The sequence below is a fragment of the Boeremia exigua genome (genome assembly GCF_020726555.1).
Source record: "Boeremia exigua strain MPI-SDFR-AT-0100 chromosome Unknown C7974scaffold_1, whole genome shotgun sequence".
Lineage (NCBI taxonomy): Eukaryota > Fungi > Ascomycota > Dothideomycetes > Pleosporales > Didymellaceae > Boeremia > Boeremia exigua.
This window is the reverse complement of record NW_025763518.1, coordinates 345,643-357,881: the sequence shown is the minus strand read 5'-3', so window position 1 is coordinate 357,881 and position 12,239 is coordinate 345,643. Positions and strand designations below refer to the sequence as shown.

General features: G+C 58.0%; 2 protein-coding genes across 2 annotated transcripts; one reads left to right on the top strand and one right to left on the bottom strand.

The window, feature by feature from the left end:
• Positions 1–1,388: 1,388 nt before the first annotated feature.
• C7974DRAFT_381834 (magnesium transporter NIPA-domain-containing protein) lies at positions 1,389–4,345 on the bottom strand. Its single transcript, XM_046140625.1, has 3 exons — positions 3,571–4,345; positions 3,020–3,526; positions 1,389–2,976 (listed from the first exon to the last, which is right to left on the bottom strand). The coding sequence occupies exons 1-3, from the start codon at positions 3,886–3,888 to the stop codon at positions 1,750–1,752; spliced, it is 2,052 nt and encodes a 683-aa protein (XP_046002342.1). The 5' UTR covers positions 3,889–4,345; the 3' UTR covers positions 1,389–1,749.
• Positions 4,346–4,529: 184 nt separating this feature from the next.
• C7974DRAFT_467402 (uncharacterized protein) lies at positions 4,530–8,844 on the top strand (the record flags this gene model as incomplete). The annotated part of the gene is made up of 3 exons (XM_046146360.1): positions 4,530–6,847; positions 7,011–7,116; positions 7,342–8,844. 3 exons carry the CDS (start codon positions 4,530–4,532, stop codon positions 8,842–8,844), a joined length of 3,927 nt encoding a protein of 1,308 aa, XP_046002341.1.
• Between the last annotated feature and the right edge of the window lie 3,395 nt (positions 8,845–12,239).

Here is a 12,239-nt window from a genome sequence, read left to right as displayed (position 1 = left end):
GGTGGTGGTGGTGGACGCAGAGAAAAAGAGAGGGAGAGATAAGGAGAAGGAGAGGCAGAGGCAGAGGCAGAGAGAGACATGGAAACCCAGTATTTTGCCTTTGAGTCAGGGATCTCGCGGTTCATTGCGCGCACAAAGAAGCGCCATCGAATTCGCAGCTATCAATTTCTAGATTCCGTATCAGAGATTGATTGTGATACAGTCATGATTGAAAGCAATAGTGGTATCCAGACCAAGAAAGCGGGGAGAAGAGAAGATAAGAGAAGAGAGACATGTGGTTTCAGGCACATTGTTTGATTTAAGGGTGTAAGGCTTCTACGAGAAGATGGAAAGAAGGAAGAAGAACAGAGAGGCGCATAGCATGTTTGTCCTCGGTTTCTGTTTCGATCCGCTGTTTCAACAGCTTGATCTCGGGACTCGGTGGTTGGATTCAGCGTTTGGATGTTTGAGTTGGCTGTGTAATGGGCGGTCGGAAAGCAGGGCAGAGAGGAGCAGAGGACGGGGTGACGTAACTTTCTTCCCATCGGGATACTCGTGGTCTGTTTTAGGAGTTTGATGTTTCGATGCTGTGAGTTCATATTTCGATATTTCTATGTAAGCACAGCGGAAAACGGAGGAGCATCGGTCGCTTCAATGTCTCATTTGTCGCCATGAGGGAGGCTGATGCTTTGCCTCTGTATTCCCATGAGTGAAAAGAATAGTTCGATTCAGGGATTTAATTTTCAGACAGGACAGAGGCGAGGAAGGCATGGGACTTCGGCCATGACTTTTATTTCCATCCAGTCAAGGTTGTTTGGATTCGGCGTTGTTGTTTTTCAATCCGGTGTTCTCATGCATCGGCTCAGAGTTTTGAGTTGGAGATTTGGTGTTCAGACAGGAAGAAAGAGGAGAGCATGTGATTCAGCGTTTTCATGTTTCGATCCGGTGTTCTCATGAGCTGTGTCAGTGTTCTAATTTGCGCGTTTAATATTCGGACAAGAAGAAAGAGGAGAGCATGGAAATTGTTGTCTTCGATTTTCGATTCAGTGTTCTCATGCATTAGATCAGTGTTCTAAGTTAGAAATTTAATATCCAGAGAAGAAGAAACAAGGAGAGCATGTGCGCTTCATCTACACCTTTGTCGTGACCAGGAGTCAACGCGTTACTTTACGATTTCGATATTCAGATCCGGTGTTTCCATGCGTTGGTGTCTTTGACGTTTTGACGTATCGACGTCCAGACGGAGTGGGAGGCAGTGGAGCATCACATGTCCACATGTCCCATTTGATTTCATAGAGACCCAATGCTCTGCTCTGGCATCCTCATGTGTAGTCTCAACGACTTTTCGATATCTTAATGTGTCTCCATGTCTCTGTGGCTTCATGTCTTCATGGCTTTCTTCGCTTTTAGGCGTCGTACACAAACGTTTCGTATTTACTTCTACTTCTAACCCGCCGCGCCGCCGCTATGCTATGCTATATGTACACTATTTACTCCCCCGGCGCAGATCGCCTTTTAGCGGACACACTGCGCTACACAGTACACCCTACAGACGACACACTGCGCACTACACACTACATACCACACGCTCCCCGAGCAGCCAAGAAACGCAAACAGAGCAAACCTCGTGAGTCATGTCATACCAACGCCGCCGCCCCGAAACCAACCCAGAAAACACGCTTGCTGTCAGACGAAACCCCCCAAAAAGGGGACGAGAAACCCAAACACGCCGCGTTAAAACTTAGGACACCGCCGCAGAGACTTTCTTTCTCACCGCCCCCTCCGATCCCTAGGATCGACATCCGGCGTCTCGACGCGACCATACGCGCCCGCGCCGTGCGCCTCGGCAATGGGCAAGTGTCCGGGACTCACACCCGGACTCTCGCCTCTAGCCTCCCACTGCGCATACCCCCCGCCATACGGGGGCACGGCATCGAGATCCTCCTCGGGCTCGCTCTGGACGCGCAGCAGATGGCGCGAGTCGCCTGTCACGAGGCCGAGGCGCTCCTCCTCGGTGCCGGGCTTGCCGTCGCGCGAGCGGGCGCGGCTTGTTCCGCGGCTGTGGCGGGAGCCGGGGCGGCGCGAGGCGGAGGCGTCGGAGTCGGTGCGCGGGCGGTGGAAGACGTTGGTGAAGGAGAACTGGCGCTTGGCCATGTGCGGGGGCGGTTTTGGCGGGTACAGGGTGGCGTCGGAGTGCACGGGGGGCGGGTCGGCGAACTGGATGTGCGGGTTGTAGGGCGAGTCGTAGGTTTCGTAGGTGTCGTGGGAGTAGGCGGTGTTTTGGGACAGTGGGGACTTGTAGTCTTTGTCGGAGAGCGGGTCGGTGTGGTCTGGGCCCGAGGAGGGGACGGGCGGGAGCGGCGTCATGCCGACGGAGGAGGCGCGGCTCGCGTTGGATTTCCCGCGGGAGCGCAGGCGCTGGAAGAAGCCCGGGTGGAAGCTGCTGGTGTCGTCGTCGGAGTCGTCGGCGGGGAAGTGTGTCATGCCGAGGGGTGGATGGACGGTGCGGGTGACGATTGTGCCGGCGCGGGTGATGGGGCGGTTGGGGTCGACGATTGTCTTGCGTCGCCTGATACCGTCAAACTCGACGGCCTCGCCCTCGCCGATGATTTGCATGTGCTCTTCTTTGATTTTCTTCGCCTCTTGCAGTTCGCGGTGCGAGCGCGCTGTGCTGAGCGAGCGCAGGATGGCACTGCCGCCGCGAATCGCGTCGGCGCGGGGCTCGTACTCGGGCTCTTCCACCTCGGCCACGGTGCGCACCTGGTCAAGGTCGCCTTTGAACACGGCGGCGTCGGGGACGTCCTTGGCTGATTTGGAGAGCTGCAGAAGAACAACGCCCGAGCAGATGGTGAGGAAGCCCATGATGACGGTGATGATCTGGATGGGTGTTCCTTTGAAGCCCTGGAACAGCACGGCTGAGGTGATGATGGTGCAGGAGGTGAAGAAGACGTAGTACGTTGGGGTGACCAACGCAGCGTTGAAGAGGTTGAGTGCTTTCTGCGGTCGTTAGCGCGGACAGAGATGTATACAAGGCACTTACGTTGAGGTAGATGATTTCAGTGAGCAGCGTGACCACAACAAACACAAGCAGCACCCAGAGGAACCACTCCTTGAACTGGCCACCGTGCGAGCCTGATGCCTGGGCTACGACAGCGGCACCCAGTCCTTGAGTTGCCACCACACTGAGGCCGCCGATCAAACTACATACAGTCAGGTAGACCATCATGGAGCGCTTGCCGTACTTGGGGCCGAGATACAGGGCGATGACAAGCGAGGCGACGATAATGACACCGGCGAAGCTGAGGAAGCCGGGGGCAATGACCCAGCGCTTCATGTCCTGGATGTTCGCGACCGACGACTGCTCCGGAGCGCTGAGGGCGATGATGACGGAGCCGACAATGCACTGGAAGCAGCCTACTTTGCCGACGAAGCTGAGGCGCTCCTTGAGGAAGAACGAGGACAGCAGGGCGCAGATGACGACGGAGAGGGCGCCCATGGGGGTGACGAGGATGGCGTCGGTGAAGGCGTATGCGACGAGATTGCAGATCTGCGGCGGTCAGCGGTGTCGTGGGGTTCGTTCAGGGCGCGTACCTCTCCCACAATCATGAGGATCATGCCCAGCCACCACCAGGCGTTCTTGAGGTAGGCGTAGCCCTCGCCGGCCTCTTCATTGTACTTGGCATTCGCCTGCAGCAGGCCGTGCTTCTTGATAACAAACGACACACCGATGAAGACGCCAGAGGCAATGGCCAGACATATGCCAATAATCTTGTACGAGCCTGGGCGGGAGGCTGGGTCGCCGCCCATGCCGCCGCTGCGGGCATACAGGTGGTGTGCAGCGAGCAGCTCTTCTGCAGAGTAGGCGGCGTGCAGCTCGACGGCGCGGGCGAGGAGGGCGGCGGAATCCATGGCGGGCGCGGGGCGAGGCAGTGGGCTGTTAAGTAGCTCGCGCGTCGGCGTCTACAACGTCTCCGGGACAGGGCGCGGGCGCGCGATCATTGACAAAGCGGTCGGTATTCGGAGCGCCGAGCAGTGTTGTGGGAGCGGTGCGCGCGAGGTGAAGCCGCGCGTGTCTATTTTGGTGGCAGCGAGAGAACGGGTCGAGCAGCAGATTGGGTCACAGCTGGCGGTGCGGGTGTGGTGCAGTTGGCGTGTTCCAAGTTGGGTTCAGCTGCGAGGCGACGCAAGTGGAGGGCGTAGCTGCAGGCCTAGACGCGCTGCCGGGGTTGGTGGCTTGTTTGCTGCGGACAACAAGCGGGCCATGGCGGGACTGGGTCGCTGGGATGATGGGCGCAAAAACGGGGAGCGGCCTGTGCAGAGCGCCCGCGCTGGTCAAGCCCTGCGGCTGGTGCTTGATGGGCTGTTGTGGGCGCGCGTCGCACAGCAACCAAGTGTCAAGCGGCGGACGCCAAGCAGCCGTTCGCCGGGAGGGCGCTAGAAGCATAGGGCCGCGCGAAGGAACAGTGACGACGACCTAAGAAGCGTACGACGGCAGCAGAGGCGCAGGACTCGACCCTCCCCCCCCCCCTCCCCTCCCTCCATGCCCCGCCATGGACTCCCGCGCCGACGCCAATGGCGCGCCTGAGGCCGACGTCTTCGCCGCGACGTCGCTGGCCGACCTGCACGCCGGCCTCGCGCAGCTGCACCAGCACGAGGCCAGCGTCACCCGCCGCCTCGACGCCCTCGTCGCGTCGCAGAAGGACCTGTCGCGCGACCTGGCGCGCCTCGACCTGCTGCGCGCCCACCTCGGCCCGCACGCCGCCAGCACCCGCGCCATCAGCAATGGCATGCTGCACGACGCCGCCGCCACCGCCCACCGCATCTCGACCGCCGTGACGCGCCTCGACCGCGAGCAGGCGAACCTCAAGGCCACGCTGCATGTCGTCGAGCAGGTCGCCGAGCTCAAGGCCTGCGTGCTGGGCGTGCACGGCTCCATGGGCGCCCCGCAGGACTGGGAGACGGCCGCCGCCTACATCCACCGCGCCTCGAGCATCCCGCCTGACGTCGTCGACGGCGCCTTTGCAGAGGAGATTGTGCCCACCGCCGACGTGCCCGACCCGCCGCGCGTCACCCTCGATGCCGCCGCCGAGTCGCTGTGCGCCCTCTTCCTGCGCGAGTTCGACAAGGCCGCCCAGGAGGGCGACGGCGCCAACGTCGCCCGCTTCTTCAAGCTGTTCCCCCTGGTCGGCCGCACAAACACCGGCCTGGACGCATACGGCCGCTACGTCTGCACCGGCGTCGCCGCGCGCGCCCGCACCAACTTCAACTCGGCCGCCCCGGCCCAGCGCGCAGAGGGCCCGTTCTACGCGACCGTCCTCACCAAGCTGTTCGAGCACATCGCCCAGATCGTCGACGGCCACGAGCCGCTCGTCGAGCAGCACTACGGGCCGGGCATGATGGCCAAGGTCATCGAGCGCCTGCAGATCGAGGCCGACGTGCAGGGCGGCATCGTGCTCGACACGTGGCACGAGGAGCGCCACATCGACCGCAAGCTGACCGACATCAAGTCGTACGCCTTCTCCTTCCTCGTGCAGAGCTTCCTGCAGGCTCAGCAGCCGTCGAACGGCACTCCTCGCTCAGGCTCTCCCGCGGGCGGCCCAGTGCGCACCAGCGAAGACGAGGGCGTCGACATGAAGGAGGTGGACGCCTTGCTGGGCGAGAGCGCGCTGATGCTCGGACGATACGCCCTGTACTCGCGCTTCATCTCGGACAAGTGCGCGTCGTCGCAGCCGGAAGACCGAGTCGACCACGGCCTGGTTATGCCGCAGTTTCTGGCCAACAGCAACCTGCAGCGAAAGGCCGGCACGCATCTCATCGAGCCCTTCAACGCCATGTCGACCTTCTTCTTCCGCCGCTCCGTCGAGAAGGCCTTCCAGCTGGACGAGCCGCCGCCCGACCTGACCCTCAACCCCAACAAGCCGCTCGGGTCGAGTCCGCCCTTTGTCACCTCCGCAGTCGACGATGTCATGTACATTGTCAACCAAGTCTGCCAACGGACCCTAGCCACGTCCCAGCGCGCCGTAGTCGCCGAGGTCATCCCCGGCATAGGCAGCATTCTCGGCACAGACTTCATCGGCATGACCCAGCGCAAGATGCGCGATGAGAGCTACCCAAAACCCATCCGCGCCGGTGAACTCCCCCCCGAAAACAAAGTCATCGCCTTCACCGTCCTCATCAACAACCTCGACATCGCAAACGACTACATCAAACGCATCGTCGACCAGCAGCTCACCCGCCACACCCCGGACCTCTTCCCCTTCGGCCACGACGCCGTCTTCGTCGAATCCAAGCTCAAAGCCCTCGAATCCGCCTTCACCCACAAGAGCACCGAGCTCCTCAACGACGGCATCGCCGTCCTCTTCGCCACCGTCCTCAAGCCCCGCATCCGCCCCATCCTCGCAGACGCCTTCCGCGACGCCGACTACGCCCCGCCCCCCGTCGAATCCGACGCCTCGGACCCCGACCCCGACGCCCTCGTCAAGGCCCGCTTCGACCGCTCCTGGAGCGCCCTCACCCGCCCGCTGAAACGCATACTCACCCCTGCCAACTACGACCGCCTCCTGACCCCCGCGCTCGCCCACCTCGCCGCCGCCCTCGAGAAGCGCGTGCGCGGCTACTATGGGCGTGTGAACGCGCTGGGCGCAGTGCGGCTGGAGCGGGACGTTGCGGGCGTCGTCGCGGCAGCGGTCGCGGGTGGAAAGTACGCCCTGCGCGAGAGGTTCTCGCGCGTGCTGCAGGTGGTCATGGTGCTGGGCATGGATGAGGAGGAGTGGGAGGAGGTGCAGAGGGGAGAGGGGCAGGGCGTGGGTGTCGAGTGGGTGCTGGGCGAGGATGAGCGGGTGGGCGTCCGAGCTATTCTCGCTGGGGAGTGAGTTTGGATGTTGAAAATCAGACTCGAAATATCGGACGTGTTGATACTAAGATAATACTCATACTAGAGCTGCTGTATGATGCAGACAATAAGACAGTGTACACCAAGTACGACTAGTGGTGCGATATGACAGAGGAGACGTGTTGCGACAGTCTTACAGAAACGGGCACGGATACGGCAAGGCTTGTCGCGGTCAAGACAGTACGAGTACGAGTGCTAATACAGTGGTAGACGACCATACTAGCACTATACTATACGAACTCTCGGTTAGACGGCAAGGCAGGGATACGAGTCATGTGGCATCTTCAAAGCTTGGCTGGAATGTTTCAGACACCTTGCACTGTCTTCCACGGCTTACCAGCTCTGTCGTTACGTTCGTTCTTCTTGACTTAGTGTTGAAGTATGATATTGCAGTGATTGTTGATTAACGTGGTATGCGCTCTACTTTCTTGCTTGGCGCTGCGGCGCTGGTCGGACTATCAGGGGCGCAGTGTCCCTTGTACCAACACTACTCTGCTGAAAAACATGCACCGTTCTCTACCGGCAGACACAACCTGTCCTATGCCCGGCCCATCCCGTCATGCCGCACGTTCGTCTCGCCGGAAGTCGAGGCCGAGATCGAGCGCATGCGAGGCGTCATCAAGGATCCCGACCTCTTTCGCCTGTTCGAGAACTCCTGGCCCAGCACCCTGGACACGACCATCGCGTGGCGCGGATGGTCCAACACGACGAAAGAGACGGAAAACGGGCCCGTGCAAGAAGAGCCGCGCGAGCTGTCGTTTGTCATCACCGGCGACATCTACGCCATGTGGCTCCGCGACAGCGCAAACCAGCTGCAGGCGTACACCAGCGTGCTCAAGCCCAGCGCCGACTTCAACAGCCTGGCCAGCCTGTTCCGCGGCGCCATCAACCTCCAGGCCCGCTACATCCTCGAGAGCGTCTTCTGCAACGCCTTCCAGGCCCCCGACGAAAGCGGCGTCATCCGGTCGAGTAGCATGAACAGCGACCGCATCACCCCGCCCTTTGACTACTACAAGGTCTTCTCGTGCCAGTGGGAACTCGACTCCGTCGCCAGCTTCCTACAGCTGAGCGCCGACTACGCGGCCGCGACCCAGGATTTCGCTTTCTTCGACAACGCCAACTGGACCGCCGCCGTCGACCTCATCCTGCACACCGCGGAGAGTATGACCATGGACTCGTACGACGCCGACGGCAACTGGCAGCGCACGCCGTACACCTACTGCGCGCCGTACGGCGGCACCCCGATCAACGACTGCGCCGGGTCACCGCACCGCGGCCACATCGGGCTGGTGCGCAGCTTCCACCGCCCCAGCGACGACGCCTGCACGTTCCAGTACCTGGTGCCGTCGAACATGATGTTCAGCACCGCACTCCACGCCGCGTCCAACATCACCTCGCATTTATCGCTCACGGCCCCGCACCTCGCAAACCTGACGTCCGCGATGCTCAACATGTCCACCGCGATCCGCGAGGGTATCACCACGCACGCCATCGTCCCCTCGCCCACCGGCCCCTTCTTCGCCTACGAACTCGACGGCTACGGCTCGCTGAACCTGATGGACGACCCCAACGTGCCCTCGCTCTTATCCGCGCCGCTGCTGGGCTACACATCCCGCTCCGACCCCGTCTACGCCGCCACCCGGCGCCGCATCTTATCCCCACTGAACCCCTACTTCGCTCGCGGCCCCCTCCTCTCCGGCCCCGGGAGTCCGCACACGCTCCCCGGCCGCGTGTGGCCGATGGCCAACATCGTCGCGATTCTGACGAGCGAGGACGACGAGGAGATCAGGGGCTTGTTGAGGGGTCTGGTGCGGAGTACGGCGGGGCTGGGGCTCGTGCATGAGAGTGTTGATGCGCGGGAGGGCGGGGTGTGGAGTCGCCAGTGGTTTAGCTGGGCGAATGGGTTGGTGGGGGTTATGGTTAGGGATTTGGAGGGGAGGAGGCCGGGGATTTTGGGGGAGAGTTTTCAGTAGTTGCGGTATAACAATGCACTATCCGCTTTGGAGAAGCAGTGCTGCTACCCGAAATCCACGTCGAAGGTGGTCATGTCTGCTGCTTTGCACTACGGGCCCCGTCAGAAACATAACCCCTGTTTCTACGTGTCAACCCCCCCCCCCCCCCCCCCCCCCTTTAACACTATCTACGAGTCTAGACACCCCGCTTCCCCAGACCCCGCTTCCCAGACCCCGAACCCCGAACCCCGAACCCTCGATACCTACCTATGTCTGCATCTCCCCCACCAGCCGCGCCATCCAGCACCACCCTTACAACTCCCACCTCCAAACGCTCTCCGAAAAGGGCCTGCAGAAGCGATGGCCGTATGCGGCGTCGAGACTGCTGTATATAGTCTCCTACGTACAATCTCTATCATCACGAATGAATACACCGACTACTCCACTCCAGTCTGTTCTGAAAATACTGAAATCCGAAAAAGATGAGATAATGTCTGCGCTCCTGTTGCCGGGCATCCCAGCTTCTGAAACACCGAAAGTGGTTCCGAGGACATCCATGTCTGCTCCCCTGCTGCTGGTCATGCTGCAACGAAAAGCCTAGTGCGGGACGATGAGGGTGCGACCTACAATCTACTGCCGACTTTCCAAACGCGCTGAAATTACAAGACTGGATGATGCATGGCTGCGGCTCTGCGGGGCCGACGCGCGGAAAAGGACAAGTGGAAAGAAGGATGTCTGGGTCCCTGTTGTGGCGGTGGGAGGATTGGAAAATAGCCGACGATGTGTTGATGTGCGGCGCTGTCTGCTCTGCTGCGTTGCATATGGAAACTAATCGAGGTCCTCGATATGTCTGGGTTTGTTTGCGGGGCCAGAATATTCGGAAAGACCGCTGTGGCACGCTGGTGTGCGGCGCTGACTTCTGTCCCAGAGTCGTGGGAAATGCTGCACGGCTGGTTCATTGCTGTGGTGGTGGGAGTATCCGAAACCAGTAAGCGTTGCCATGATGTGCGGCACTGTCTTCTCTGCTGTGATAAAAAAATATCGAGGTCCTCGAAATGTCTGGGTTTGTGCTGCTGGACCAGGCGATCGAAAGGCCTGGAGTAGTGTACTGATGTGCGGCACTGCTCTTCTCCAAGGATGGAGATGAATGCAGCGAATTGAGATATCTGTGCTCTTGCTATGGCGCCAGAGTTATTGGAATATCGAGACCGCCGTCTTCATGTGCGGTGCTGTCTTTTCTGTTGTACTGAAAAGAAATCAACACCGTCAATATGTCTGGGTTTGTGTTGCTGGACAGAAAATCGAAAGACCTGGCGTGTTGGGCTGGTGTGCGGCACTACGTTTCCAAGTGGAAAAGTCTGCAACTGAACAACGTGTCTACGCTCTTGCTAAAAGCCTGAAATTATTGGAAAGCTCAGAGTGCTGGGTTTATGTCCAGCACTGCCTCCCGAAAACACTGAAACTCAACAGGAGAGAGGCGATGTTTGCTTCCTTACCGAGCTGATTCGTCGAAAGGAGCTCCGAGAGAAAATTCATGTCTGCGTTGCTGCCGCCGGGTCGAATCTTTAGAAAGCTCGGCTCGAGTGTTCTATATACTCTGCCCAACATGCCTACCTGCGTACGTTCCGAAAATATTCAAAATCACTGAAAGAAGTCCCCATGTCTGTGTTTCCGTTGCCGGGGCGGAATTGTTGAAAAGCCAGAAAGCGCTCTATCATATGCCGCACTCACTGTCTTGCTATGGCGATGGGAAATTGACGTTTGATGACTATATGTCTGGGTTTGTGTTGCTGGGCCAGAAGCAATCAGAAGGACCGAGACGTCTTGCGATGTGCGGCGCTGCCGTTCGGTAACGATGGAAACTAAAGAAGCTGTCATGCGCATGCCATGGCTGTCAACATGTTGCTGGGCCGAGTCATTGGGAAGCCTGGAGCACTCCGTTTATGTACTGTACTGTCTTCTACAAGTACTGAAAATCTATACAGCAACATCACATGGTTGCAAATTTGCGGGGCTGAAATTATCAAAAAGTCTGAGGCGGTATATGGATATGCAGCACTACTCTTCTAGGACGACGAGAATGGGCACGGGTACCAACAAATGTTTGTATCCCTGTCGTCGGACTACGTTCGTTGAGAAGATTAAGGCTTGTTTTATCAATATATAACGCTACCTGTTTAAGGAAGCGAGAATCTTCAAAGTGAAAATCTAATGGCACAAACGCATGCCTGCGTTTCTGCTGTGCCGAAAGTATTGTGAAGCCTAAGGCGCTTTGCTAATGATACATTGCCTTACTAAGGGCATGAAAATTTACAACGCTCGTTCCTATGTCTGGTTTCCTGTCGCTGGACCCGAAATAATAGAGTCTGGCGATGAGAATCTTTCCTGTTCGCGCTACACTCTATCACTTGCATCACTGCCTCCGAAAGATGATAAAACTCCATGTGCGACCCATGCATGTTTGCGTTTTTTCCGCACAGAATTAATACTCTAAAGACAAGAGGCTGAAGTCCCATGTCTGCGCTTGTTGATGCTTAATTAGAAGCAGGCGGAAGCCTAAGGCGCTCTTTGAATGTGCAGCTGCTTTTAAGAAGCACTGAAATTGTCACGACTCTGAAGAAATGGCTATGTTGTTGTTGCTGGGTCCGGGTTACTTCGGTCTGGCGACGAATCTGTTCTGTTCTGTTCATAATACACTCTATTACCTGCAACACTGCCTTACAGGGCGCTGAAACCTCATGAATAATGGAACATGTCTGCTTTCATGTTTCTATGCTAGCTTTATTAAGAAGCTTGAGAAGTCTGGGATAGTATGGTGACGAAAAGAACCATATATGGTTATTGCTCTAGTGCTGGGTCTGAATCACTCAAGAGGCGCAGAGAATCAGAGCTTAGTCCAAGCTACAACATGTTCGTAGGCTTATTGCCTGGCTAAAATCACTGAAGAGGACTGTAATGCTGAAGATGAGTACGAAAAACGCACATGGCTGTGAGCTTGTAGCTGGGTTGGAAGTAATCTGTCTCGGAACGCCGCTCTGCTATCTACGACACTATCTGCTTTCTAAAGGCAACGAAATTGGCATACTGAAAGCCTATGTTTGCGTTCTGGCCGCTGGGTCGAGATCCGCGACGCCGCGGGGCGATAAAAGGCAAGCACCATGGATGTATGGCTGCGGTTTGGCTCCTCGGCCAAGATCCGGAAAGACCGAAGCAGGAGACATATGTCTAGCTTGCGATAAATTAAATCAAAGTTCAAGAAGGATAAAATGATGGGTGTTTGCTGGGCCGAAATCGACAAAGAATACCAGGCATGGCCGGTGTTCTGCCCGCGTCGCACAGATGGACATATGTGGACTCAGTCTTGCGTGTTCTACATACTGCCTTCTAGAAGTCATGGAAAAAGACGGACCGTAGAA

What these genes read in the sequence shown, in the direction of transcription:
- C7974DRAFT_381834 (XM_046140625.1), bottom strand. Translation starts at nt 3,888, where the DNA reads ATGGATTCCGCCGCCCTCCTCGCCCGCGCCGTCGAGCTGCACGCCGCC. An exon ending in TCCTCATGATTGTGGGAGAG is followed by an intron (nt 3,527 to 3,570) that starts GTACGCGCCCTG and finishes TGACCGCCGCAG; the next exon opens with ATCTGCAATCTCGTCGCATA. An exon ending in CTGAAATCATCTACCTCAAC is followed by an intron (nt 2,977 to 3,019) that starts GTAAGTGCCTTG and finishes TAACGACCGCAG; the next exon opens with AAAGCACTCAACCTCTTCAA.